Source organism: Salvelinus fontinalis, chromosome 1, assembly GCF_029448725.1.
Source record: "Salvelinus fontinalis isolate EN_2023a chromosome 1, ASM2944872v1, whole genome shotgun sequence".
Classification (NCBI taxonomy): Eukaryota; Metazoa; Chordata; class Actinopteri; order Salmoniformes; family Salmonidae; genus Salvelinus; species Salvelinus fontinalis.
In genome coordinates, this window is record NC_074665.1 from 59,846,514 (window position 1) to 59,873,265 (window position 26,752).

The following is a 26,752-nucleotide window of genomic DNA, read 5'->3' on the forward strand; positions in this document are numbered from 1 at the left end:
GTGTGTGTGTGTGTGTGTGTGTGTGTGTGTGTGTGTGTGTGTGTGTGTGTGTGTGTGTGTGTGTGTGTGTGTGTGTGTGTGTGTGTGTGTGTGTGTGTGTATGTATGTATGTATGTATGTGTGAGTGTGTGTGTGTGTGTGTGTGTGTGTGTGTGTGTGTGTGTGTGTGTGTGTCCTTCTGTCCTTTTGTAATAATGCACTAGTACAGCCCCGTGTGGCTCTATCCATTGTAAGGCCAGCTGTGCTGATGGTTGGTGTCAATCACCTCTAAAACATGGCAAATATTGGTTCCAATCAAACTAATATGTCATTATATAATAATATATGAATTAACAGCTAATTCGTAACATGTTCTTTACTTCATCACTAACACATGACTTATAAAAGTTCACCTTCATACAGAGCAAAACTATATGATTCCCAATAAGGAATATCTGAGCCTAATTCTATACAATTACAAATACACACCACCTTCCCCTCCCCACTGACACCTCTCTCTAAGGAGGTAGCCAATAAAGTGATAGAGTGAAGACAATCGTCAGTGGGGCCTTCCGCCTTCTCAGGAGCTCAGTGACATGCTGCTAAAAATAAAGGCCTGAACCAGGACAACGGAAATAGGGAAGGAAAACAGGACAGCCTGGGATCCGCTGGGATTGGGAACATTGCCCCCATTAGAGCCGGAATAACGACGGGAATCATCGGCTGATGCTCATCCGACACAACGCCAGGACAGGTGCTTTTATCTGCGTGGTGTGTGCGCGTTCAGGGGCAAGTATCCTTTCAAAGTTACATGAAATCCTGTACAAAAACACATGCTTAATGTTACACTAATTAATAGCCTTGTAATGAGTCATTGACACTAATACTGATATAGTTACACCCAGAGCCATGTGTTTAGAGACTTGGACCAACTTAGAATTTTTTATAGTTTTCTAATTCTAGACATTCAGTTACATAGCATTATTTAAATATTCCCCATGTAATGTTATGGCTTTTTCACATATGAAATTCGGTGCCCTGGTTCGGTTTCCTGGAGCGTTTGTGAGGACTCTACAGAACACGTTTTGCTTTCACAAGACCTGAAAATAGCAGTTTCAGGGTGGGATTAGCAAGACGTACATTCCACATGATGTTAGCGAGCTAGCTTGTTTACAACGAGCAAAAAAGTTCCACGTGACTTGCGCTGCCGCGTCACAATACCTGGTACTCTGGTTCTGGGTCTTGGACCCGCTACTCACGCAAGTCCAAGATTAATTTCAGCCTGGGTTCGTTTGCGTTTCACACATGCTTTATAGTGCGGAACAGGGTACCAAGCGCTCGGGATCCGGATCATAAGGGGATATATGACAACGCTCTTAATGGGACGCTAGCATGGCTGCAATATCATATCACACACACACACACACACACACACACACACACACACACACACACACACACACACACACACACACACACACACACACACACACACACACACTGGAGGAAATGACTTATGGAAAGCTGTGTTGCCAAGAACAGCTAGGCAACAGTAAACAGAGCCATACACTGGCCTTACTGTGGGAAGGCCCACCCTGACATTAACACTTAATAATCGTTTATAGTGACCAGAAAGCTAGGCTACAGACAGGCTTTGTAGCTGAATCACCCATGGGGAGGAGCTGTTAATGGGGGAGAGATAGAGGGAGGAGGGCCCTCTTGGTTCTCATATCTGGAGAGATAGATGGCCTTTATCACTCCACCGCCATCATTAGCAGAGACAAAATAATCAGGAAGAAGTGGAGGAGGCAGCACTGTGGAGGAGTAACATATGTGTGTGTGTATGAGGGGTGATAAATGCCATAAATGAACCGTTGACCGTGTGAACATATGAACGTGTATGTGTGAACATGTATTTTTATGTTATTATTATCATCATGATTTTTTTTTGGGGGGGGGGGGGACTTGTAGGTGTGACTTAAATGTGTGACCATGTGTGTACGTGTGAATGTGTGCCTTTTCTTTCTACCATTCAACCAAGTTTATTTATAACAATGTGATGCCTGAATGTCTGAATAATTGAGTTCCAAACATTTGTGTTAATGGAATTCACTCCATAATATAATAGCCACTGTGTGTTGTGTTTATATACAGGCATTATAAACCCCACATTGACTGATGGAAAACAGTGCAGGGGTCCTGTTAGTACAGTGTCTATTATATTGTGGAGTGAATTTCATTAACGCAACTGTTTGGAACTTAATTAATCAGATGTTCACGCATCGTATTGTTCAGGCGTTCACACGTACACACATTCTACAGTTCATTTATGGCATTTATCACCCTTCATATGTGTGTGCATGTGTGTCTTATTGCAGGTGCTGAGCAGCCTGAGCCTGCTGTTCATCTTCACTCTGTATAATCGAGGACTATTAGGCCTATAATAGATTCATTCTCTGGGAGATAGAGGGTAGGATCCAGTCTTTCTTAAATATCAACCTATATGAACTTCACTCCATTTAATTCACAACACATTCATTCATTATTCCTTATACCATGGCATTGTTGAACGCTCCTTTACTGATTGGCTTGAAGGGCATTATTTTCCTATAACGCACAGTATACTTGCATGGTAGAATTCAATGGCAAATTTGTACATGTTTTGTTTGAGGTGATTTTGAAAGCAGAAGTCAAATAAAAAACAGTATTGGTATTGTTGAATTTGATTTTCATAATAGCAAGCTGGGACTGATGGTTTGTTAAGCTAAACTAGAAAGTCTGTGTGTTTGGTTACCACGGCAACTACTGTAGCTATCTAGTAAACTTGCTAGCTACTTCAGTGGATGTTTAACACATTTCTACTGGCAAATGAACACATTTCAAATTATAGCCATGGTACTGTATAAAAGGGATAATCAGCTTGGGGCTCTATGTGCTTTCTGGAAAATAATGTAACTCTGTGGAAAGTCATTTCCACTCCGCCAACGCGTCGTGGAACACACCTTCCACATCGTTCATTATTTTCCATAGAACTTTAGCCCCTCGATGATTAATCCTTACATATCCAACTGAGAGGCTAATACCCATTGACCATATACACGCATCAAAGACCTAAAATATTTCATACAGTATGGCACGTTCTCTCTGAAATGTATTCTTCTTAGTGCATTATATTGCACTGAGCGAATAAGAGAGATGGAGGGAGAGAGAAATAGAGAAAAAGAGGGAGAAGGAGAGAGGGAGAGCGAGCGAGAAAAAAAGAGAAAGAGAGAGTGATGGTGTGTCCAGGCCCTAGCCAGTGTACTGTTCTATTACTCAAGATGGAGCAGCACTACAGGAGAAATGCCTAATCAATAAGAGAAAAACAATTCCCAATCCCTGTACCCCTCCACTCTGTCTCCACAATATCACACACACACACACATACACACACACACACACACCCTGACCCCTGTGCCTTCCGTTCCCTTTTTAATCTCTGGGAATGGAAAATTTCCTTTGGGAGTTTTACAGTCAGCACGGCGTTCCACGGAAGGGTTTTAGAATGCAACAGCAGTAGCCTCCTCCTCCTTCTCTCTCCTCCTCCATACTCCCTATTGCCTGTCTGCTCTTCAATCTGATCTAGTTAACTCCTGTGGTGGAAGCCCTGCTTGGCAGAGCCCCGGTGCTTTGTCATATTTCACCCCCCTGTAAAAACCTGCTCCCCCCACCACCACACCACAACGGCAACCAGAGGCTGAGTGCTAAAATGGATGACTAATGTAATGATGCGGCCAGGGTTCTCCAGACTTTTCATTATCAAAATAAATAAATACAGCAGGGGTTCCCAACCTTTTTTCCTCAGGGACCCATTTTCACATTGGAAAAATGTCACCCCTCCTTCCCCTTTTTAAACAATTGTTTATTGAGATTGACTATGTTAAATACAACATTGGCTTGATTTTGTTTCATTTGAGGGACCTATGAAAATGATGTTGTTTTGAAGCTCATTTCCTGCAATTCTACATAGTTTAACAAGGCTCATGACTATTTAATATTAATTATTATTATTATTATGGTAATCCTAATAATAATAATAACGAATAAGGGAAAAAAAGTATTGACCCGATTTCCCCAAATTCCACAACCAAATAATTGTTTTATTATGTTAATTTATATGAACCCTCAATTTAATCTGACATATTCTCTTTTACAGAAAGTGATTTGATCAATTGATGGTGACAGAGTCACACATTGTATAAGATTACTTCCCAAGAAAAGTTCAATTTCTTTGACTCCTTGACTTTAGAAGGTCATAGCACTGCTTCTGAATGTCATAGACACAAGCCAAAGATATTCCCGTGTGGATCAGAGTTGCGTCTTACTGCTTGTTTCCAGACTAAAGTGTTGCGGATTTATGGGTCCTTTTAGATCGGCATGAACAATGGAAAGATATCACTGGTGATATTTGAATATCTCCGTTTGCGTGTTTGGTTTGTGTGTGTGCCCCTTAGGTTGGGGACCCCTGCTGTAGAGCAGCAAGACAGCTATCTTGCCCCAGTCCTGGCTGGTCCAGTGGACATTTTGCTCCAGATAATTGCTTAATTCTCTCACTAAGTTGACATGAGTCTTAAAATAGAGTTGTTCTGGAAACAACCCGCATGTTAATGTTCTATCACTCTTAGATAACAACACAAAGTGTCACACAACAGTCGAGCCAATGGAAAAATGTAAAAAATTATAATTCCGCTTTGCAGAGATGCGTGCTATAAGCTATGTCTGTCCATGTGCTCCACTGATGGTATTAGAATATCTCTGTTTGCGTATGTATTTGGTGTATGTGCGTGTGTATACGTGTGTACGCGTACATATATACGTGCTGTGTGTCTGTGTGCATGTATTTTACGAGCACCCTTTGTGACTGGGGTTATTGTGAAACTGAATGATGTCCTCATTCCTTCTGTTTAAAACCCATAAATCACCAGCACACATTGGAAGTGGAGATGGTAAAATAAATAGGCAAGGAGCAAATAGCTCTAACAAGACAATAGGTGCTTCATCAAAGTCCGAGAAGCAACCAAAATATCACCCTGAGCAATGCATGCTATCATAAAAACACAGTAATAGCTTATTTTATACTTTATTTAACTAGGCAAGTCAGTTAAGAACAACTTCTTATTTACAATGACGGCCTACTCCAGCCAAACCCTGACGACGCTGGGCCAATTGTGCACCGCCCAATGGGACTCCCAGTCACAGCTGGATGTGATATAGCCTGGGTTTGAACCAGGTACTATAGTGATGCCACTTGCACTGAGATGCAGGGCCTTAGACCGCTGCGACACTCGGGAGCTGAGTTGTGTGCCATTTATGCTAATGTTAATGAGCAGATCTCCAGTTAGCAACCAAGCAGCAAAATGAAATCAGTGAGATGAATTTCCCCTAGGACTGCAACCAGCAGGGACAGAAGAGGGAAAGGCCCATGGGGACACCACCACCACCGGACCCAGGTTAGCCCAGCTGCTGACTGGTCCTGGATCAGCCCACTCAACTGTTTGTCTCTAAGTCCTACAGAGTAGAACAACAAAAAGCAAGTCTCCAATCAGGCAAACAATAGGAGGTAAAATAGATACTGATTGTGTATTAATCGTGACACACAGCTAATGTTAGTGTGGCATTGAGGAGTGTGGATGTATGCACGCACACACACACACACACACACACACACACACACACACACACACACACACACACACACACACACACACACACACACACACACACACACACACACACACACACACACACACACACACACACACACACACACACATAAACAATAATGTAATTTGCAGTTTCTCAAATCCTAATTATGCTAGGGGCCAAGTTCAACCAGAAAAATGGGAGGAATTATTTCAAAAACTATATAATTATAGAACTAATTGCATGCTCCATGTCCACACACACTTTCCCTCATTCTCTTCACAGCTCTCTCTTTCTTTCTCCCTCTCTCAGTGAAGCAATGGAAAGCAGTTATCACCCCCCTCTCTCTGTAATTCCCTCCCCTACAATGTTATAGTCCTGGTGTGCACGTTAGCTCATGAATTTAGATGAGGGCGAACGCAAGCAGGCACCAGGCTCTGCACCAGTCCTAAATAAGACTAACCCAGAGAGAGAGGAGGGCCCACAACACGCACACACACTGCATGATGGGATACACTGCCCAGTCAGGGGATGAGAGCCACAGGCAGACAGTCACGCACATTTCCTCCTCTGCTCTCTACCCCTCTTCATTTCTTCTTCATTTGTGCTGTAGGCATATTCTTACTGTGACTTTCACCCTGAAAGACTACTAGATAGCTACTTCCCACACCGGTTGCTGGACAGTAGTGCTTGTCGCCGGTTTACTATCTACTCGTAGTGCAGCCCGATCAGCCACGCAAAACGGTCTTGAGTAGCAACAAATCTGCCCAATTAGCTGATTTGCTTTCCACACACCCACTCCTTTCGACACACTCACTTACTCGCCCATACTCCGGTCGCCATATTGGGCTGCAGCCACCCATACTTGGTCAAAATTAATACATTTAAAGATGCACTATGCAGAAATCGCTTCGCAATTTCCTGGTTGCTAAAATTCGAATAGTTCGGCAAATTTCTGTTTATGTGACAAAACAAGGAAGTATAGTGTAGAGAATCATTGTAGCCGTATCTTTACCACAACAAACCGATGCTGGCACTAAGGCCGCACTAAATGAGCTGTATAAGGCCATAAGCAAACAGGAAAACGCTCATCCAGAGGCGGCGCTCCTAGTGGCCGGGGACTTTAATGCAGGGAAATTTAAATCCGTTTTACCTCATTTCTACCAGCATGTTAAATGTGCAACCAGAGGAGAAAAAAACTCGAGACCACCTTTACTCCACACACAGAGACGTGTAATTCACTGTATCGGTGTATTCTCTGTAATCCTCTTCCAGTATAGTCCCTGTGCCCAAGAACACTAAGGTAACCTGCCTAAATGACTACCGACCCGTAGCACTCACATCTGTAGCCATGAAGTGCTTCGAAAAGCTGGTCATAGCTCACATCAACACCATTATCCCAGAAACCCTAGACCCAGTCCAATTTGCATACCGCATCAACAGATCAACAAATGATGCAATCTCTATTGCACTCCACACTGCCCTTTCCCACCTGGACAAAAGGAACACCTATGTGAGAATGCTGTTCATTGACTACAGCTCAGCGTTCAACAACATAGTGCCCTCAAAGCTCATCACTAAGCTAAGGACCCTGGGACTAACTCCTCCCTCTGCATCTGGATCCTGGACTTCCTGATGGGCCACCCCCAGGTGGTAAGGGTAGGTAACAACATATCTGCCACGCTGATCCTCAACACGGGGTCCCTCGGGGTGCGTGCTCAGTCCCCTCCTGTACTCCCTGTTCACCAATGACTGCCACCCTAGTCATAGACTGTTCTCTCTGCTACCGCACGGCAAGTGGTAACGGAGTGCCAAGTCTAGGTCCAAAAGGCTTCTTAACAGCTTCTACCCCTAAGCCATAAGACTCCTGAACAGCTAATCAAATGGCTACCCAGACTATTTGCTTTGCCCCCTCTTCTTTTACGCTGCTGCTACTCTCTGTTATTTTCTATGCATAGTCACTTTAATAACTCGACCTACATGTACATATTACCTCAATTACCTTGACTAACCGGTGACCCCGCACATTGACTCTGTACCGGTACACCCTGTATATAGCCTCGCTACTGTTATTTTAATGCTGCTCTTTAATTATTTGTTATTTTATTTGTATAGAATTTTTTACTTATCTATTATTACTTAACATTTATTTTTCTTAAAACTACATTGTTGCTTAAGGGCTTGTAAGTAAGCATTTGACAAATAAAATTGGATTTAATTTAATTTTACAATCTAAACCACTGTAAAATATATTTTCCATAACCAAAATATTGTAGTTTCGGCTGTTTGAAGCTGGTGTATAAAACCCAAAATAAAATATGCTAAAATGAAACTTAAAAACATAGAAATAGCGCATATAGAACATATATATATATTGCTTTTCTTACACTTGCTTTCAATGAGAATGACAGATCTATACAGATCTACATTTCGATGCAAATTTTGTCAGGTCGCCCAAAAAGTTAGATATTGCAGCTTTAAAAAGCCATCATGCTTACTGCACAAATTACTAAACAGATACAGTATTCGTGCTGAACAGCTACTGTAACATTTTAAACATTGAGCCTAGCATCCCCGCTAGCTAAAGGCAGGCTAACTGCTGTGGAGCCTAGCATCCCCGTAAGCTAAAGGCATGCTAACTGCTGTGGAGCCTAGCATCCCGCTAGCTAAAGGCAGGCTAACTGCCGTGCTGCCTGTGAGACAGAGCTCTAAACACTGCAGTGCCATTAATATTTTATATCAGCCAGCCAGCCCTGTCCTCCCTACAGCCACTACACTTACATGACCTTCTAGTACACAAAGGGAGAGTAGCGCTCACACACACACACACACACACACACACGCACACACACACACACACACACGTATGCACACACACGTATGCACACACACACACACAACAAGCAAACACACACACACACACACACTGATCAGCAAAGACAAACTACATGCCTTCCAGGACACGTACACCACCCGATGTCACAGGAAGGCCAAAAAGATCATCAAGGACAACAACCACCCGAGCCACTGCCTGTTCACCCCGCTATCATCCAGAAGGCGAGGTCAGTACAGGTGCATCAAAGCTGGGACCGAGAGACTGAAAAACAGCTTCTATCTCAAGGCCATCAGACTGTTAAACAGCCATCACTAACACAGAGAGGCTGCTGCCAATATACAGACTTGAAATCATTGGCCACTTCAATAAAAGGAACACTAGTCTCTTTAATAATGCCACTTTAATAATGTTTACATATCTTGCATTACTCATCTCATACGTATATGCTGTATTTTATACCATCTATTGCATCTTGGCTATGCCGCTCTGTCATTGCTCATCCATATATATATATGCATATACTCTTATTCCATTCCTTACTTAGATTTGTGGGTTTAAGGTAGTTGTTGTGAAATTGTTAGATTACATGTTAGATATTGCTGCACTGTCGGAACTGGAAGCACAAGCATTTCGCTACACTCCCATTAACATCTGCTAACCATGTGTATGTGACCAATCATATTTGATTTGATTTGATGTATGTATCATCCCCTGCCAGTGGTGATAGGTGACCTTTCTAGGTCTCTCTGTGTGTATAACTGCTGTGATACCTCTACAGCGGTGCGGGATGGTTGGCTCTAAACAGCAGAGCATGGACAGTGTCTGTCAGTGTTTGTTTCAGGGTCAGATGACAGCTGGGTGAATGCTGGATGAAAACAGGGCAGTGTGTTTATCTAGTTTAACAACATGGATGACCTGCTGCCTGTCACATCTTGTTTAGGAAGCCTGTAAATCAGCCTAATGAACAGGCCAGGTTTCAACTACAACAACACACAAGGCCCAGACAAGGCGTCCTTCCAAAATGGCACCCTATTTCCTTTGTTGAGCAGTACTGTTGGCCACATAGGGAATAATGTTTCATTCTGGATGTACCCCAGAAGTGTGGACCCACTGGGCACACACTGGTTGAATCAACGTTGTTTCCACATCATTTGAATTACATTAAGTTGAACCAACGTGAAATAGACATTGAATTGGTGTCTGTGCCCAGTGGGGAGGCTGATCTGAGAACAGACCTAGTCTATGGGGGAAGAGGAGAGCAGAGGGCAGAGCTGGCAGAGTTACCTTCCTAGTGTTTGTCTTGTGTTAGGATCAAGTATCTCTCTGTCTCCAAACAAAGCTCTCATCATAAGGGCTCTGTTGAAATTAGGATGCCAGGCTGTCTGTAGGCCTGGGCTGTGTGTGTGTGCGTCTGTTGGTGTGTGAGTGTGTGTGTGTGTGCATCAGAGAGAGAGTGAGAGAGACACAGAGAGAGAAGCAGAGAGAGAGAGAGAGAGAAGCAGAGAGAGAGAGAAGCAGAGAGAGAGAGGGAGAGAGAGAGAGAAGCAGAGAGAGAGAAGGGAAAGATGGAGGGAGAGAGAGAAGCAGAGAGAGAGAGAAGGGAAGGATGGAGGGAGAGAGAGAAGCAGAGAGAGAGAGAAGGGAAAGATGGAGGGAGAGAGAGAAGCAGAGAGAGAGAGAGAAGCAGAGAGTGAGAGAGATAGAAGCAGAGAGAGAGAGAAGCAGAGAGAGAGAGAGAGAGAGAGAAAGAGAGAGAAGCAGAGAGAGAGAGAGAGAGAGAGAGAAGCAGAGAGAGAGAGAGAGTAAGAGAGAGGAGCAGAGAGAGAGAGAGACAGAAGCAGAGAGAGAGAGAGAGAGAGAGAGATAGTAAGAAACAAAAAAACAAGCCTGCAGCACTTTTCTAACTTCTTCGACTTTGCACCATCTTGGGACGTCACGTGCTACATTGCAATGAGTTCAGCTGCTTTTCCAGGTTAGCCTCTACATGCAAGCAGAGCAGACGGACAGGCAGACATGAATGTCCTCTGACTATCATTCACCCTTTTTAAGACGCTGTCAATTCTCCTTCTTGAAGTAAAGAGGCTATAATGAAGGACAACATTGATCCACTAAGTAACAACCAGCTCAAAGTAGCAGCAGACAGACAGACACAGCCCTGTCATGTTAATCATACAGCACCGGGCTGTGCACTATGCCTCTGCTACAGACAGGGTTGGGCTCAACTCAATTTCATCTCTATCTATTCAGGAGATGAATTGGAAACATGTCCTCTTGGATTGAAAAATGATTGAAAATAGTGGACTATTCAACTAGTCACAGTTTGAATTTCAACAGACTCCCTGAATGGACTTGTACATTGATGTTTGTTGTAATTGAACTGACATCTCATCCCTTGTTAAGGTCTTAGAGAGCATAGAGAACATTTCTGTGGATGATTAGGTTTATTCCAGTCCTCTCTCTGAAAGTGCAGCAGGGTGGGTGTTACGAACATGTTCAGGTCATTTCTGTGAGGGGGAGATGTATTCTAGATAAGAGCTATGCATAGATAGACCATACCACAAAAATCCCAGACAAGGTGGATTAATGTGTGATAACCTCAGCCAGGTGGGTGGGTCTTCAATGAAGGATATTTTCTGAGCTAACCACCAGCATGAGGGCTTTAATCTTACTGGCAGCAGTGGACTAGGCACGCGGAGTGTAAGGTATCAAAGGAAAACAGACTGACACACATACATTTGTGCACACACACGCACACAACCACAGAGAGAAAGAGACAGAAAAACAGCTACACAAACCGATGGTAGATAGAGGACACAGACTTAGGAACACACGCAGGGTAACAAGCACACACACACACACACACACACACACACACACACACACACACACACACACACACACACACACACACACACACACACACACACACACACGCGCACACACACACACACACACACACACACACACACACACACACACACACACACACACACACACACACACACACACACACAGTGAAGATCTCGAGGCTTTTGAACATCTGGTGCTGGAACAAGAAACAAGGCAGGCCAGACTTATTAACTCAGAGTCCTGCTGTCAGGACCTCCAGACTTCAGCCTCACCAGCTGACACACACACACACACACACACACACACACACACACACACACACACACACACACACACACACACACACACACACACACACACACACACACACACACACACACACACACACACACACACACACACACACACACACACACACACACAGGCAGATGACACACACACAGGGAGATGACACACACACACACACAGGCAGATGACACACACACAGAGAGATGACACACACACACACACATCAGAATGCACCTTCGAGGTGAATAAATCCATGTGTGTGTGTGTGTGTGTGTGTGTGTGTGCGTGTGTGTGTGTGTGCGTGTGTGTGTGTGTGTGTGTGTGTGTGTGTGTGTGTGTGTGTGTGTGTGTGTGTGTGTGTGTGTGTGTGTGTGTGTGTGTGTGTGTGTGTGTGTGTGTGTGTGTGTGTGTGTGTGTGTGTGTGTGTGTGTGTGTGTGTGTGTGTGTGTGTACTGTATCGGCCCATATGTATCAGGGGGCCTGGTATGAGGAATGAGTCCTGCTGAGTGCCTACTCCCAGTAATTTATTAAGAGAGAGAAAATATTTGATAAATGCTCCATATTTCACAGATCACCATCAGGACACTCCCACTGACTGGCCATCCATCTGACGGGAGCCGGCCTGAGAGATACAAATTGCCATGGTGACAGGCCGGAGGCGAGGAAAGGGGGATATGGGATAGGCTTGTCCTCCACGGATCTGTTTCCTGCCAGCTATGACAAAAATGCTCATTCATTTATTCACTACCTCTCTCGCTCTCTTTTGTTCCTTAGTTATCTTTCTCTCAGTTTCTCTCTCTTTCCCGCTCTTCCCCTTAGACAGAGTGAGTCATCTGCAGGTAGGTGATTCACTATGAGGCGTCCCTCTTAACAAGGGGTTTACAGATGTAACTGCTAATCAGGTGAGCTGAACCTTCACAGCTACAGTAAATGGCACTTTTCCGGATATTAAATACCTAAAATTAGCCTAATTAGTTAACAAGCTCTTCGGTGTGTTTGGGAGAAAGTGAACATTCGCCGTAGCTGAAGAGACAGACCACTGTAAGTGACTCATCTGGGATTCTCGGTGATTCTCCCTGATGTATGGCCGGATTGAAAACGCCACCATTCTAATCTTGTTTGGGATATCCTGTCACAGTATTCCCCATCAAGAGAGGCCAGGGACTGGGACCAAATCCCTTAGGACGGCATTGACATGAAGCACATCTAGAATTTATCAGTTGAATAATATCAGCAGCACGCACACAGCGCAGTATAACAAATAGATACATGTACAGCGTTGTTCCCTCTGCACCTGGCCTTACTGTGCCCCTATGGAGCTACTGGGGTAAATGTCACAGAGCAGGGGTTGGTGGGGTCGGGGGGTGGGGGGTAACAGTATGGACGGGTTCACTACAGCTAGGGGTAATACATTTATAACCCCATCATAAGTCATACCCGTAATACCATGTCACCTCCATAACACTACAGGTATGACCGGTTACGGATATGACTGAATTGGAAAAGGCTCCCCACGTGACTCAGTGAGATAAAATATGACTGGTAGAAAAGGTCAGATAGGACACGCCGGTTATTTCCATGATGCCTTGCAATCCAGGTCGCTGTTGAGGAGATAAGAGTGAACCAGACACAGGCGGTCTGAGATGAAGGTGTCACAGAGCTGAGCCACAGGATACCGAGCAGAGGCACGTACTAGAAGAGATATACAGAGGTTAGAAGCAGGAGATATCAGTGGTTGATATATCAGGGGAACTCAGGAGTTTATCATCTAGAGTTATCTGGTTGGGATATCCCTTATGCCTGTAGCGAGGCTCCAGGTTTCAAACATAATCAAGCGTGTGTGTGTGTGAACAACACCTATATTGTAACAGCCCATTCTACCGCACTGCTGATGCCAGGCTCAAATAGATGCTCGGAGATGTACTGACAACGAGAAGGAAGGGAGTAATGATAGAGATGAAGGGAGTGATAACGAGGGAGAGGGAGAGTACAGAGCAGAATCCTCTTTAGGCTCTAAAACAACTCTCCCACAGGACGTCTCAAAGCCTTTTTAGGAACGCTCCTGTTCCAAATTTACCAGAACTATTCCAGATATGTGGTGTATGGAAATAGAGAGGAGCTCATTCTTGCCGGGCAGTGGAGGCCCGGGTGAACGAGAGAAGCCATGTTCTGAGTCTGGAGCTGTGCCATGATCTTGCATCAGTGTTTGTGCTAAGCCCCTGTCCGACATTACAAATTCAAGAGGGGGGACTTTGGCTCTGAAAGCTGCAGTCTTATTTCTCTCTCTCGCTCTCTCACTTTCTCTTTCTCTTTCTCTCTCTGTGTCTGAGAAGGTTGAAAATGCAGTCACATAAAAGCCACGCGGGCCCAGCAAAGCGTGAAATGGTTTCAGCTTTACTACAGAGGAAACACTTGACCACGTACTGCAAAAGCAGTGTAACGGCTGTCTAATGCCTCCTCCTCGGATGAGGAGGAGGAGTAAGGGTCGGACCAAAATGCAGCGTTGAATGTAGACATAATGAATTTATTTGACAAGACGAACACTGACACGAACTACACTTGATAATTAACAAAATAACAAACCAACGACGTAGACTGACCTGAACATAAGAACTTACATATAGACACGAAGAACGCACGAACAGGAAAGACTAGCCAAACAAAACAGTCCCGTGTGGTGCAATGGACACAGACACAGGAACAATCACCCACAAACAAACAGTGAGAACAGCCTACCTTAATATGGTTCTCAATCAGAGGAAACGTCAAACATCTGCCTCTAATTGAGAACCATATCAGGCAACACATTTAACCCAACATGGAAACACATAACATAGAATGCCCACCCTAACTCACGCCCTGACCAACTAAACACATACAAAAACAAGGAAAACAGGTCAGGAACGTGACAAGCAGTCACTGCGGTTACCCTGAGCACTCCACTAGTAGAATAATCATCTATGTCGTGGGCTTGTTTTGCATCGGTGGCAGGTGTCTTTACTAGCTGAGGTGAATTCATACATCAAATCACACACACACACACACACACACACACACACACACACACACACACACACACACACACACACACACACACACACACACACACACACACACACACACACACACACACACACACACACACACACACACACACACACACACACACACACACACACAAACATTGGCACACTCTTCAGCACTCTACTCACATTGACTAATGTGAATAAATTGCCTTCCATGGCACTCTCTTCCCAAGAATGAATATCAAAATAAGAGCATTAGTGGGCTCATAACCATTTATAGACCCTACTTAGCAGGTGGGGGAATGAAGTGACATTTATATGAAAGATTATCTGTGTGTCCCCCTCACTTTTAAAAGCCCTCAATCCAGGTCCCTAAACTCTGGAAAAAGTACAGTACCAATCTAGTTTGGAAATGAGACCTCTGCCAGAAGAGAAGTCTGGTCTACTGAACAAATGATGTACAGACAATATGTATGTGTTTGGGAGAGACCATACTAGAGATAGTCCTCATCATACTGTCTCCACGAGGTGAGTTCTACAGTAGGTTAGCGTTCTAAGTGGCTGTTGAATGTTGAGGTAGATTTCTGAAATAATCTCTTAAAACTATTTTTTCTCTTTCTCAGGAAGTCATGACTTATCCCATCCCAACCCACTGTAAAAAGTGTCACTTCTGAGCCACCGTAGTGCAGATATGTGCACAGAAGGGGAGAGAGAACAGTGGAGTCAGTTGAGTCAGGATGGAGCCTCCTTAGCCCACCATATTAATCCTGTCAGACAAAACATTTGGTGAAAGCAGGAGAAAATCCAGACAGACTTATACATTTCTCTTCAGAATAATAGGCCACTAACTGACAGTGCAGGGATAATGGTTACATGACAAGTGGATTGAGGTTTGGAAGTTAAGTACTTAAAGACTTTGTAAAAAATTGTTTATGTTGGTGTGTGTGTGTGTGTGTGTGTGTGTGTGTGTGTGTGTGTGTGTGTGTGTGTGTGTGTGTGTGTGTGTGTGTGTGTGTGTGTGTGTGTGTGTGTGTGTGTGTGTGTGTGTGTGTGTGTGTGTGTGTGTGTGTGTGTGTGTATGATGTTACATGCAAAGTAGATTGAGGTTTGTAAGTACTCACAGATTGCAATAAGTGTGTGCATGTGTGGTGGCAGTTGATCATAACATGACAACTGGATTGAGATGTGTGTATTTAACTGTGTGTGTGTGTGTGTGTGTGTGTGTGTGTGTGTGTGTGTGTGTGTGTGTGTGTGTGTGTGTGTGTGTGTGTGTGTGTGTGTGTGTGTGTGTGTGTGTGTGTGTGTGTGTGTGTGTGTGTGTGTGTGTGTGTGTGTGTGTGAGAGAGAGAGAGAGGACAAGCGAGAGAGGGAGAGAGAAGGGAAAGGAAGAAAGGAAGGGAGAAGAGAGGGAGAGAGTGAGATAGAGTGAGAAGAGAAAGGGAGAAGAGAGAGAGAGAGAAAGAAGAGAGAGAGAAGAGAGAGAGAAGAGAGAAGTGCAGATGAGATAAAGAGAGAATATTTGTATGCCTGGTTGTGTGTGTGGCCATTGCATCCATCATGTCATCAGAGTAACTGTGACTGTGCTGTGTCAGCAGTCTAAGATGGGAGCAGTGGAAAAGAAGACTCCAAGTTATTCTAATCTGTCCACTGGCAGCTCAGTGAAAAACATCCTTAACAGCACTTTCTAAAGCCACTAATCCACTACAAAGACTTGCCTGATATCCATGCCAACTGCTTTGTTTCAGCTTTCATCCTCACTCCCAGTCCACTCACTATGCAATCTATTTCTCTCTTACTCTCTTACTCTGTCTCTCTCTCTCTGTTTCTCTATATCTCCCTTTTCTCTGTCTGTCTCTCCTTCCATCACCCCTTTCTCAGTTTCTTTCTATCTATCCCATTACTCCCCCTTTTCCATGTTCTCTCTCTCTCCCTCCAGCTGTCCCTCAGGCCCTCTCTCTGTCCTCTTCTACTGGTTCCCCAGTTCCTGTGTCTCATATACCTGGAGCCTGGAGATGCCCTCCTTTTCTCCTCCATCACATCTGTTGCTTAGCGATGACCTTTCTGTGGATGCAGCCGGTTTGGGCTCATTTGTCAAACGACTCACCCTCTTCGTCTTCCTCTCTCTCTCCACTGACCTGGCTGTGCTGCCACACTGCACCAGCACAAAACCGGGATATAATGACAAAGCAAAAGACAACAACTCTGTCTGAGTTCCCTGAGTATGGATGAAACGTGGTGAAGGTGGAGAGAGTAGAGACAATAGGTTGACATTTAGGTTAGGGAAGCAGAAATGAACATTTTTGGGGGGGGATAAGTCACTGACATTCTGTGTTCCATGTCTGTTTTTACCCATAACTCATCTATGGCATTGTTGTGACGTGAACCGGGGCAAATGTCAGTGGCAGCAGTAGCTCTAGCAGAGTGAGATCAGTGTGAGAAGGTTATTTCACACCTTGAGCAGCCATGTTGCTTTTGTAAACAGCCCAGGGACACCACAAAGCCATGACATCATGATGTCAGTCCCATGAATACACACAGTCACACTCCTGAATGTAGAGGTATACTGTACACAGGATGTGAACACATAGAAAGATAGGAAGACGTATAACATAGACAAAGATTGTACATGTATTTATTTACTCAGACACAAACGCACACACCTCTAGCAGTGCTTTCCATGGGTGTGAAGGGCATGTGTTCTCCGGTTACTGAGCACATGGTAATAGCACTACTTTGGCAGGAGTTATGTCCACCTGTTACTCCTTTTACAGCGCTGGGTGGAAGACAGTTATAAAAGGTTCACATCTAAACGTCAACAAGCACACTGGCCATTCCAGCCAGCACATTACTGCATAAAACACAGGCCTTTATCTCCCACCCCTGAAGGGCGACAGTCCTCACGTAGCTGGTGTCGACTTTACACAGCGTCATAGATACCATGGCCACAGTCATAGAAACTAAACAGGCTAAACCTACAGGCTTGGGACCAGAGACAATTCACATAGAGAATGGAGACCAAAACCGATCAACAGATCCAAGATCAGCTCTTCTGTATCATGTCCACACACAGTCACAACTTTCAGTTATACAAGTTTTGAGGATATAGTTCCTTGTAACGCGACAGGGTAGTCCATAAGAACATGTCTATCTAATGGACCTAAACTAGCCATGTCATCTGTGAACCAAACCACAAATCAGCACTGGTGACTTGTGTCACCACTGCCACCGTCATGCCCCTAAAACAGACAGAAAGAAAATCTCCCAAATGGCTGTCTGTTGATTATACATGCTATATAAATGAATCCGTATTCCTGTACAACAGGCCTGTCAGAGAGGAGAGACTGCGACACGGACCTCACAAAAGCCTCATTACCGACTTATGACTAAACTCTAGAGGGACGGCGGCTTGGATGTGACAGTCACTCACACGGGAGGGATCGATGGAGGATGCGAAGTGTCATGGTGTGGTGGGGCCAATGAATAGCATAGCAAGAGGCTATGGCAGCTTGCACTAATTGAAATTCCTCTGTTAATAAGGATCTCTATCCAGCTCCTCATACTGTCAGCCTGAAATTCAATGACTGAAAACGGTGGTGCATAAATGTGCTTCGCTATACCACAATGCAACTGTTACTGTACATTTTAAATGACAAAGATTCTCGCCATCTCTCTCTTTTGTCTTGCTATTTCTGTCCATCCTCACATTAGTTGCTCTATCCTTCCTACAGAGGACAAAAGCAGAGAGCTGAAAACACCATCATTTGCCCAATCTTCCACTCTCCAGTCATTTCCCCAACCTGTACTCCGGTCAAACAAACAGCAATCACAGCCACTGCGCTAGCCCATGTCTCCAAGCAGGGCTACTCAGGCCCTCACATTCAATTCTGAAGAAAAAATACACTTTGCTTTCTGATGGGAAGAAAAGCCCTAGTGAAAGAGAAGAGTGCTACAACTTCTCTCCTGGCTTGACTGTGACACAAAGGAAGGAGGGAGTTTGCAGCTGAATTAGGGTAGAGGCAGCCCCCGGGCACTCTAATTTAGATCATCCAATTTGTAATTCATTTTTCCGGAGTAAAAATTTCCCCTCCCCTTCTGGGATCTATTTTATCAAGAGCCTGTTGGGAGGCATTTAACACATGTGCTTCCAGCTCTCTGGCGGCAGGAGGTTTAACCTGCATGTCATCTGAAAATGAAACTGTGATACGGACTCCTACCCACTCAGAGGTTAACATTACTTAGGTCCGAATATTGCTCTAATAAAATTCATGGAATATACTTTGGCAAGGTATTGAATAAAACGTGTCTATGTAGATACTGGTATAATTTTGGTGGAAATGAAAGCAATGAGGTAGACTGAGACTATGTCTATGACCACAAGGCTCTACAGAGGGTGGTCCGCTCAGCCGAACGCACCATTGGGTGCTCACTGCCTGCCCTCCAGGACACCTACAACACCAGGTGTCACAGGAAGGCCAAGAAGATCATCACGGACCCCGGCCTGTTCTCCCCGCTTCCATCACTCCGACGCGGGCAGAATAGGAGCATCATGGCAAAAACTGTCGGACAGGCCAATAGCTTCTACCCCCAGACCATCAGGTTGCTGAATAGCCACCACTAGGCAGCTACCTGGGCCCCTTGTCCCCTCCCACTATGGACATTTATCATTGTTACAGCTGAAAATATGTATTATTATATTTATTATTGTTTCATTCACTTCTCACCTCACCCCCTGCTGCTCCCATTATCAACATTCCCTCAGGGACATTCACTTCTCACTTCACCCCCTGGTGCTCCCTTATGGACATTCCCTCAGGGACATTCACTTCTCACTTCACCCCCTGGTGCTCCCTTATGGACATTCCCTCAGGGACATTCACTTCTCACTTCGCACCCTGCTTCTCCCATTATCAACATTCCCTCAGGGACATTCACTTCTCACTTCGCCCCCTGCTTCTCCCATTATCAACATTCCCTCAGGGACATTCACTTCTCACTTTACCCCCTGCCGCTCCCATTATCAACATTCCCTCAGGGACATTCACTTCTCACTTCACCCCCTGCTGCTGCCATTATCAACATTCCCTCAGGGACATTCACTTCTCACTTCACCCCCTGCTTCTCCCATTATCAACATTCCCTCAGGGACATTCACTTTTCACTTCACCCCCTGCTGCTCCCTTATGGACATTCCCTCTGGGACGTTCACTTCTCATTTCACCCCCTGCTGTTCCCTTATGGGCATTCCTTGGGGACATTAACTTCTCATTTCACCCCCTGGTGCTCCCTTATGGACATTCCCTCAGGGACATTCCCTTCTCACTTCACCCCCTGCTGCTCCCAGTATCGACATTCCCTCGGGGACATTCACTTCTCATTTCACCCCCTGGTGCTCGCTTATTGACATTCCCTCAGGGACATTCACTTCTCATTTCACCCCCTGGTGCTCCCTTATCAACATTCCCTCTGGGACATTCACTTCTCATTTCACCCCCTGCTGCTCCCCTTATGGACATTCCCTCGGGGTCATTCACTTCTCACTTCTCCAACCTGCACTGTCGGAGCTCGGAGCATAATAATTTCACTGTACTCTGCAATTACATCTGTGACCCTGTGCATGTGACTAATAAACGAATCTAATCTAATGGTATATTATATTACCATATTAAATCAAATTACACCTTGCAAGGAAAAATACAACAGTCAGCTGACACCATTTCATTCCAGGCTGAAAACTCCAATGAATTCAAAATCCAGTTCCACCATTCATTCCACTCCTTTCCCAGAGCTGCGGTTAGACTGTAGTCTACTGGGTCCTACAGGTTCCTATAGGATGGACTAGAAGGTCTGCCTTACAGAACCGCCGGCCCCTCGCCTCTGACACTCCATCATTTCATTTAGACAAGTGTTATTAAAATCCACTTAGCAGTGCCGTGAGAGCTACACTATGGAAACTATGCAATGGGCCTTGGAAAGTTGAACCTAAACATCTGCTTTGAATCTGTTTAAAAATGAGCCCTTTTCATTAATCTGTCCCACTCGTCCCCTTCATGTCAAAGAGGGTGAGTATGGAGACAGAGGGAGAGAGGAAGGGATAGAGGGGAATAGAGAGAGAGACAAGTAGCTCTTGTCCTTTAAAAAAATAATTAACATGCCAAACCTTAATGTATAGAAATATGAAATGCTCTTTTCCAGAACAGTATTGAGCCTGGCCTGATCATTAAGCCAGAATATCAAGTCAGGGATTTCTACTCAGATTGTCTACTAAGCAATAAATTCAATACACATCAGCAATAGTCAAGCTTAAAGAGTTCAGGCTGGTCATGCCACTGAAATGAATGAGTAGCGATCAAACATGGATAAATCTGAGTGCGATCGAAACACAGTTGCTGAGAACTCAGCAGAAATCACACATTCGATAAATACATCAATAAGTAAATGAGTGAATGAATGACAGAATGAATGAATGAGTGAAAGAAGAAGCAAAGAGGAGAGCGGAATCTAAGGGAGTTGATGACGTCTCCTAATGGCACAGGAGCAGTCTACTGCACCACGACCACGACCACGACATGACACAAACACACTCAGCATCCACCACATCATCCTCATCAAGACATGCATTCACAGACAAACAAAACCCAGCATCAGCATAGACTACACATGCATATCTAAAGATACTGACAATAAACTGCATTCGTGGATACAGATTCATATATTATACTACATCTTTCAATAGCCTATTCACTTAAAAAGAAATTGGGGATGAAAGTATTCCTTCAAATGTAAATGTCAAAAAAAGCATAATAGTATTCTTATAAGCAGTGTAATGTCAGCCCCACATATAAACTAAATAACTACTTCAAAGAACCTTCACTGTACACAAGTAAAATATAAACTTACAAGATTTCATCATTCTGGAACTCCAAGACCCCGTGAGTATCTTCAAAATCCTCTCCACCTCCGCGTGCTGTGCCCTCCACAGTCTTGTAGGGCACCATGACGACCCCACGTGCCCCGGATGTACGCAGCACCTTCACCTCCATGGTACCCACGCTCTCACTCACGTGCGCCACCGGCTCCTCGAACGTGAAGATGCCGGCGTGGTCGTCGTCAAAGATGGTCACGGTTGCCGTGGCGGGCAGACCGAGACAGGCCACCGCCTCCACATGATTGGTCTCTGGGTTCTCTACCTCCTCCCCCTCTGCCAGCAGCACTTTGACATTGCTCAGATGGATCAGGAAGTTCTCGTCCTCCTCAAAGATGTCATCATCGATAATACCCACGCGGATCTCTTTCTGGGTCTCTCCGGGCTTGAACACCACCACCCCTTCGGTAAATTCGTAGTCCGAGCCCGCGTTGGCTGATCCATCCTCCGTGCGGAATTCCACCGACACAGTCTTGGTCAGGTCGCCACCTCGGCGTAGCACGTTCACTGCCACTGTGCCGCAGTTCTCCAGGCACTGGTAGGAGCCGGGGTCAAAGTAGATCTTGGAAACGGGGTCGTTATCAGCCACATCAGAGCGGACCTCGTGCAAGCTGATGGCCTTGCGGGCCTGGTCGGCTGCATGCTTCTTCAGGATGTTACCAGCGCCGGTCATGAGCCTGGTGGCCTGGCAGCGGTAGAAGGCCCTGCTCTTCTGCTGGGAACTCAATACCTGGTAGTTGGCCAGTTCAATCAGCTGCTCCACCTCCTTATCTGGGTGCTTCTGCTTCAGCTCCTTGAGGATCTTGGCCATGTCGCGCCGGGTCTCCTCTTCATCCAGGTCCTTCACGTTTAGGTCCAGCCCCAGAGGCCCGTCCAGGAAGTCCGCCGCGTGAGAGTTGAGCATCTTCCCATCCATCTCGATGTCGACTTTGGACGGGAGCGGGCGGTCGCCCTCGGTCTCAATGATCATGCCCCGCTGCTTGCCGGTACGGTAGCGCTTGTAGACGTACTTGTAGAAGAGCAGGCGTCGGTCAGCGACCCAGGCGAACAACACGCAGATTGGAAAGAAGAAGAGGGTGAGCAGGCCCTCCCATACCTGCACTATGCCAGGGGAGATGACAGCCAGGATCAGGTAGAGCCATATATAGGCGAAGATGCTCCAGGTGGCTGTGACGAAGAAGACGCGCAGGTGCTTGACCTTACGGACCTCCCCGTCGGGCACCACCCACACACAGATGCCGATGATGACAAACATGTTGAAGGCGGCGCTGCCCACGATGGTGCTGGGGCCCAAGGCTCCAGCATGAAAACCATGTCCACAAACCTCAATGACGGACAGTAGGATCTCAGGGGCACTAGAACCCAGGGCCATAAGCGTGAGGTTGGACACGGTCTCGTTCCAGATCCGCACGGTGGTGGTGGTGGTCTCTCCGTTGGGTCTCTTAATAGTGATCTCTTTCTCCTGAGAGGTGATGACCTCGATGGATGCCATGAAACGGTCAGCAATGATGGATACTCCGAGGAACATGTACACCAGGGCCACGAAGTAGACTGTCGCCCGTGCCACTTTGTCCCCGAACGAGGGATTCTGAGGTTCCCAGACAGGCAGAATCACCCCTTTTTCGCATGCTGTGCCTGCTGTAGTGCACACAGTAATGTTGCTGCTGGCAGTAGGAGACACAAACTGATCCAAGTCCACATCCGAGGACATAGCCGTCACATGTTGGAATTTGAGGAACAGGATCGCTACGACAACCACGAACCGAAGGCCAAGGGAGAGAATGGGGGAGATCTGAAAGTTTCCCATGATTCTGGAGTGGTTCACTTCCTCTGCTTCCTAAACCTGCAGAGAGGGGGGAAATGAAAGGGTTGGAATGACTGGAAATTTAACACAATTTGCTCTCATTGTAATAATAGCGTTAAAACAATGTAGTAATTCACGTTAATGATATAATATGACCATAGTATACATTTCATATCAATTGCATATTGGTGGATAATTCCCCTGGTGAGTAGCTGTGATGCCTATAAGAGAACCAAACATATAGGTTCTGCCTCTTGGTTGGAGGGAAGGGAGGAAGAAGGAGATTCATTTTTATTGATTCTCTGCAGGGATAATGACTTTTCACATATTTCATATGCTTTGTAGGGAACTTTATGCAGATATGTCACATGCATTGCAGTTTATGACCGATTGATTGCATCCAGAATCTTTTACAAGGCTCTATAACAGGGATGGGCAACCTTCATGGGGGTGGAGGCCACAAAAAAATCTGAACTCATCATGAGGGGCTGGCTTGTGGGTCTGCGTATCCACATCCATACCAACATACGCAGTCAGAGTCGGACTTAGCCTTTTTGGGGCCCTAAGCGGGCATTTTGGGGGTCCCCCACCTTGTGAGCAAAACATTTTAGCGGCCGCCCTCTTAACAGCTTAGAGAAAAAATGTATGTTTGCGTTAATTTCCTGCAAATCTACACATTTTGCCATGGGGTGTATAAATGTTGCTGTTTTAAAGCAAGTTTGCTGCAATTTTACACATTTTGCCATGGGCTTGAGAGAACTTTTTGCAATTTCTAAGAACTTTCATGCAATTCTACTCATTTTGCCACGGGGCAGAGATTTTTTAGGGGTATTTTACAGCTAATTTCCTATAATTCTTCACCTTTTACCATAAGGTGGAGAGAAATGTTTGCCGTATTTAATATGAGATCTGAGTGAGATTGACTAACAAAATCAATGGGGGCCCCAGATGGGTAATTCGACCATGATTACTACAAATTTAGATAGCTGGACTCATTTATTAATCTAAAAAAAATAGCTGACATGGGCTAATTGAGTGACAAGAAAAACTGCTGATGCACAAATACATTTCGAAATTGCATCTGGTCTATTCTTCTATCCTAACTAACTCTCAACAGTAAATTGAGACCCCGACTGAGTTCCTTAAAAACCTCCGCCTCTAGTTGCCCATCCCTGCTCTATAATGACCGGTTCCCCGACCTTTGAAATAAAAGTGGAGAGAGAAGATCTTGAGTGCGCATTGCCTGCTAAATGCGATGAGACACCGCGGGTAAGGTAAGGGAGGCATCCAGTGAAGCGGGAGTGATGCGACACTACTCACCGGGCTGGACAACTCAGCATCAATGTAGTCAGAAAAGAAGCAGACACGCAAAGATCTAGGGAAGATTATAATAGACTGGATGCCTGATGAAGACCTAAGGGTCGAAACGTTGTTATAAGTAAAATTACCCAGGAGAATGAGAAGCAATGTGCGGCGTTTTCTTTTCTGTTTTCCAAGATTATAATAGACTACTTTACCATATAATTTAAGTTTTAGCCATCTTTTCCATAGGCATATTTTCACAATGATGAATTATTGTTTTACATAGCTCAATGTTAAAATGAACTTAAATAAGAAATTAATAAAAACGTAGGCTAAATATGATAACTAATAATTTAGGTCTAGTTTATCAATCTGTTGAGGCTATATAAGAAATTAATTATGGAGGGATGGTCACGCCGTGTATAGCCTACAATTTTGTGCCGCCTTTAGAGCATCTTTACCGGGTTGAACGCCTACTATTCTTGTCAGATTGGACGGTTGTGTGATTTCTATTGTTTTACACGTTACCATCAATTTATTACATTTGATATATTAATGACTAGACCTACAGAAAATTCAATAGAAAACACCAATTTCCTAATCCACAGATTGAATCCGCATGTTAGAAATCCCCATCACTACAATGCAACCGCACAACCTGCACAATTAACCAGCATAAGACTACGTGAATGCATTTTGCGCAATGGAGTGGCGCAAATGGGTTCTTATTTGCCTTACGTAGCCAACTATTGCCGACATGAATCAATCTATGCGGGTTTGGGCTATGTGAAGGCACGTTGTACACAACTTTCACTTCCATATCGGTATCTGGAAACATGGCAATGCTGTTTAGCGCAAACGACCACGTCTTCTTGTGGCAGGCAGGCGAGCAAGGAAGCGCAAGAATGAATACCAATACCTACAAATTGAGGTATATATAGTCTCAATAGAAGTCTCCATCAAGGTTTTACCATTTTGATCTTAGACAGAATAGTCTACTAATCCCAGTAGATCCGTATAAAATAGAATACCCTATGCGGAATGGTATAGGCTAGCCAAGACATGCGGTAACATTCTATCTTCGAAGTAAGCACTCCGCCGCTCCATCGACTCTTGGGTGATCGCCTGGACTAAACTTGCTGTAAGAAGATTTTGCCACACAAATACCCAATATTAATATGTTAATGATAACAATAGCAACATAATCATACCTTTTCTAAGACGCAACTGCAAGATCCACAGGCAGAATAAGTCAGCAATAGTAGTTGTTGTAGCCTAGCCTAGACGTGAAAATGCCAATAGAGAGCTGCAAGAGCCGTCAGTAGTAAGTAGCCTATTACAGCTCACATTCGTCTTGGGTTATATAGGAGATCAAGGCGAGATACCTAGGTGAAGAAAAAATTGTTAAAGATTCCCATACACTCGCAGTTTTCCACGACCTGTATGAGATGATCAGATAACTGATGCTTTATCAGAAAATCTGCATATCGGAGGACAAAAAGGTGCCCTGAGAGTTCTTCCTCATTCTCCCTCTCTCTCTCTCTCTCTCTCTCTCTGGCCACAGAGCTCCGCGCACAGACAGACCGAGACCTAGTCCAACCTGAGTTTCGAACTCGGGCTGCTTCGGTGGAGGCGGACAAACTCCCGGGTAGGCTCTTTCCCACAGCTCTCCCGCTTGGATATTGTCCTATTCAGATTGAATTTAGAAATAGCGGAGGGAAACGAGACTAGCGATGCAGCCCGCTGCCAACCCGCCTATCAACACCAAGACCCTCCCATTGCGCAACTGTAAATACTTGTTGTAACGTTGTATGCATTGTAATTAGGTCTACATTTCAATAAAAATTGTAATTATAATGTAGCCTTCTACATCATAGGCCAACACGAGTTTCCTTATTTTTGGAATAACGTAGGCTACCATAATATATTGATGCTGATCTAATGGGTTGCTTGTGATGTGGTGAGTCTTGTCATGTTGGTAACTCAACTCTGCGCTCTTTTGACCTGTTATCAACTGTGAGACCTCAGAGATTTAAATAGCACAGGGTCACTCATACATTTTT

At 44.8% G+C, this 26,752-nt stretch overlaps 1 protein-coding gene across 2 annotated transcripts in view; it reads right to left on the reverse strand.

Moving 5' to 3' along the window:
- The window catches only part of LOC129858932 (sodium/calcium exchanger 1-like), a 168,333-nt gene extending 141,881 nt beyond the window's left edge, over positions 1-26,452 (reverse strand). Inside the window, exons 1-2 of one of the 2 annotated variants that reach the window (XM_055928186.1) lie at positions 25,901-26,452; positions 21,559-23,426 (exon numbers count right to left, since the gene is read on the reverse strand). In XM_055928186.1, coding sequence (XP_055784161.1) covers positions 21,559-23,390 — 1,832 coding nt within the window. In that variant the 5' untranslated portion in view covers positions 23,391-23,426; positions 25,901-26,452. The remainder of the gene's footprint in view (positions 1-21,558; positions 23,427-25,900) is intronic. The other variant, XM_055928177.1, reaches the window with a different exon arrangement.
- Between the last annotated feature and the right edge of the window lie 300 nt (positions 26,453-26,752).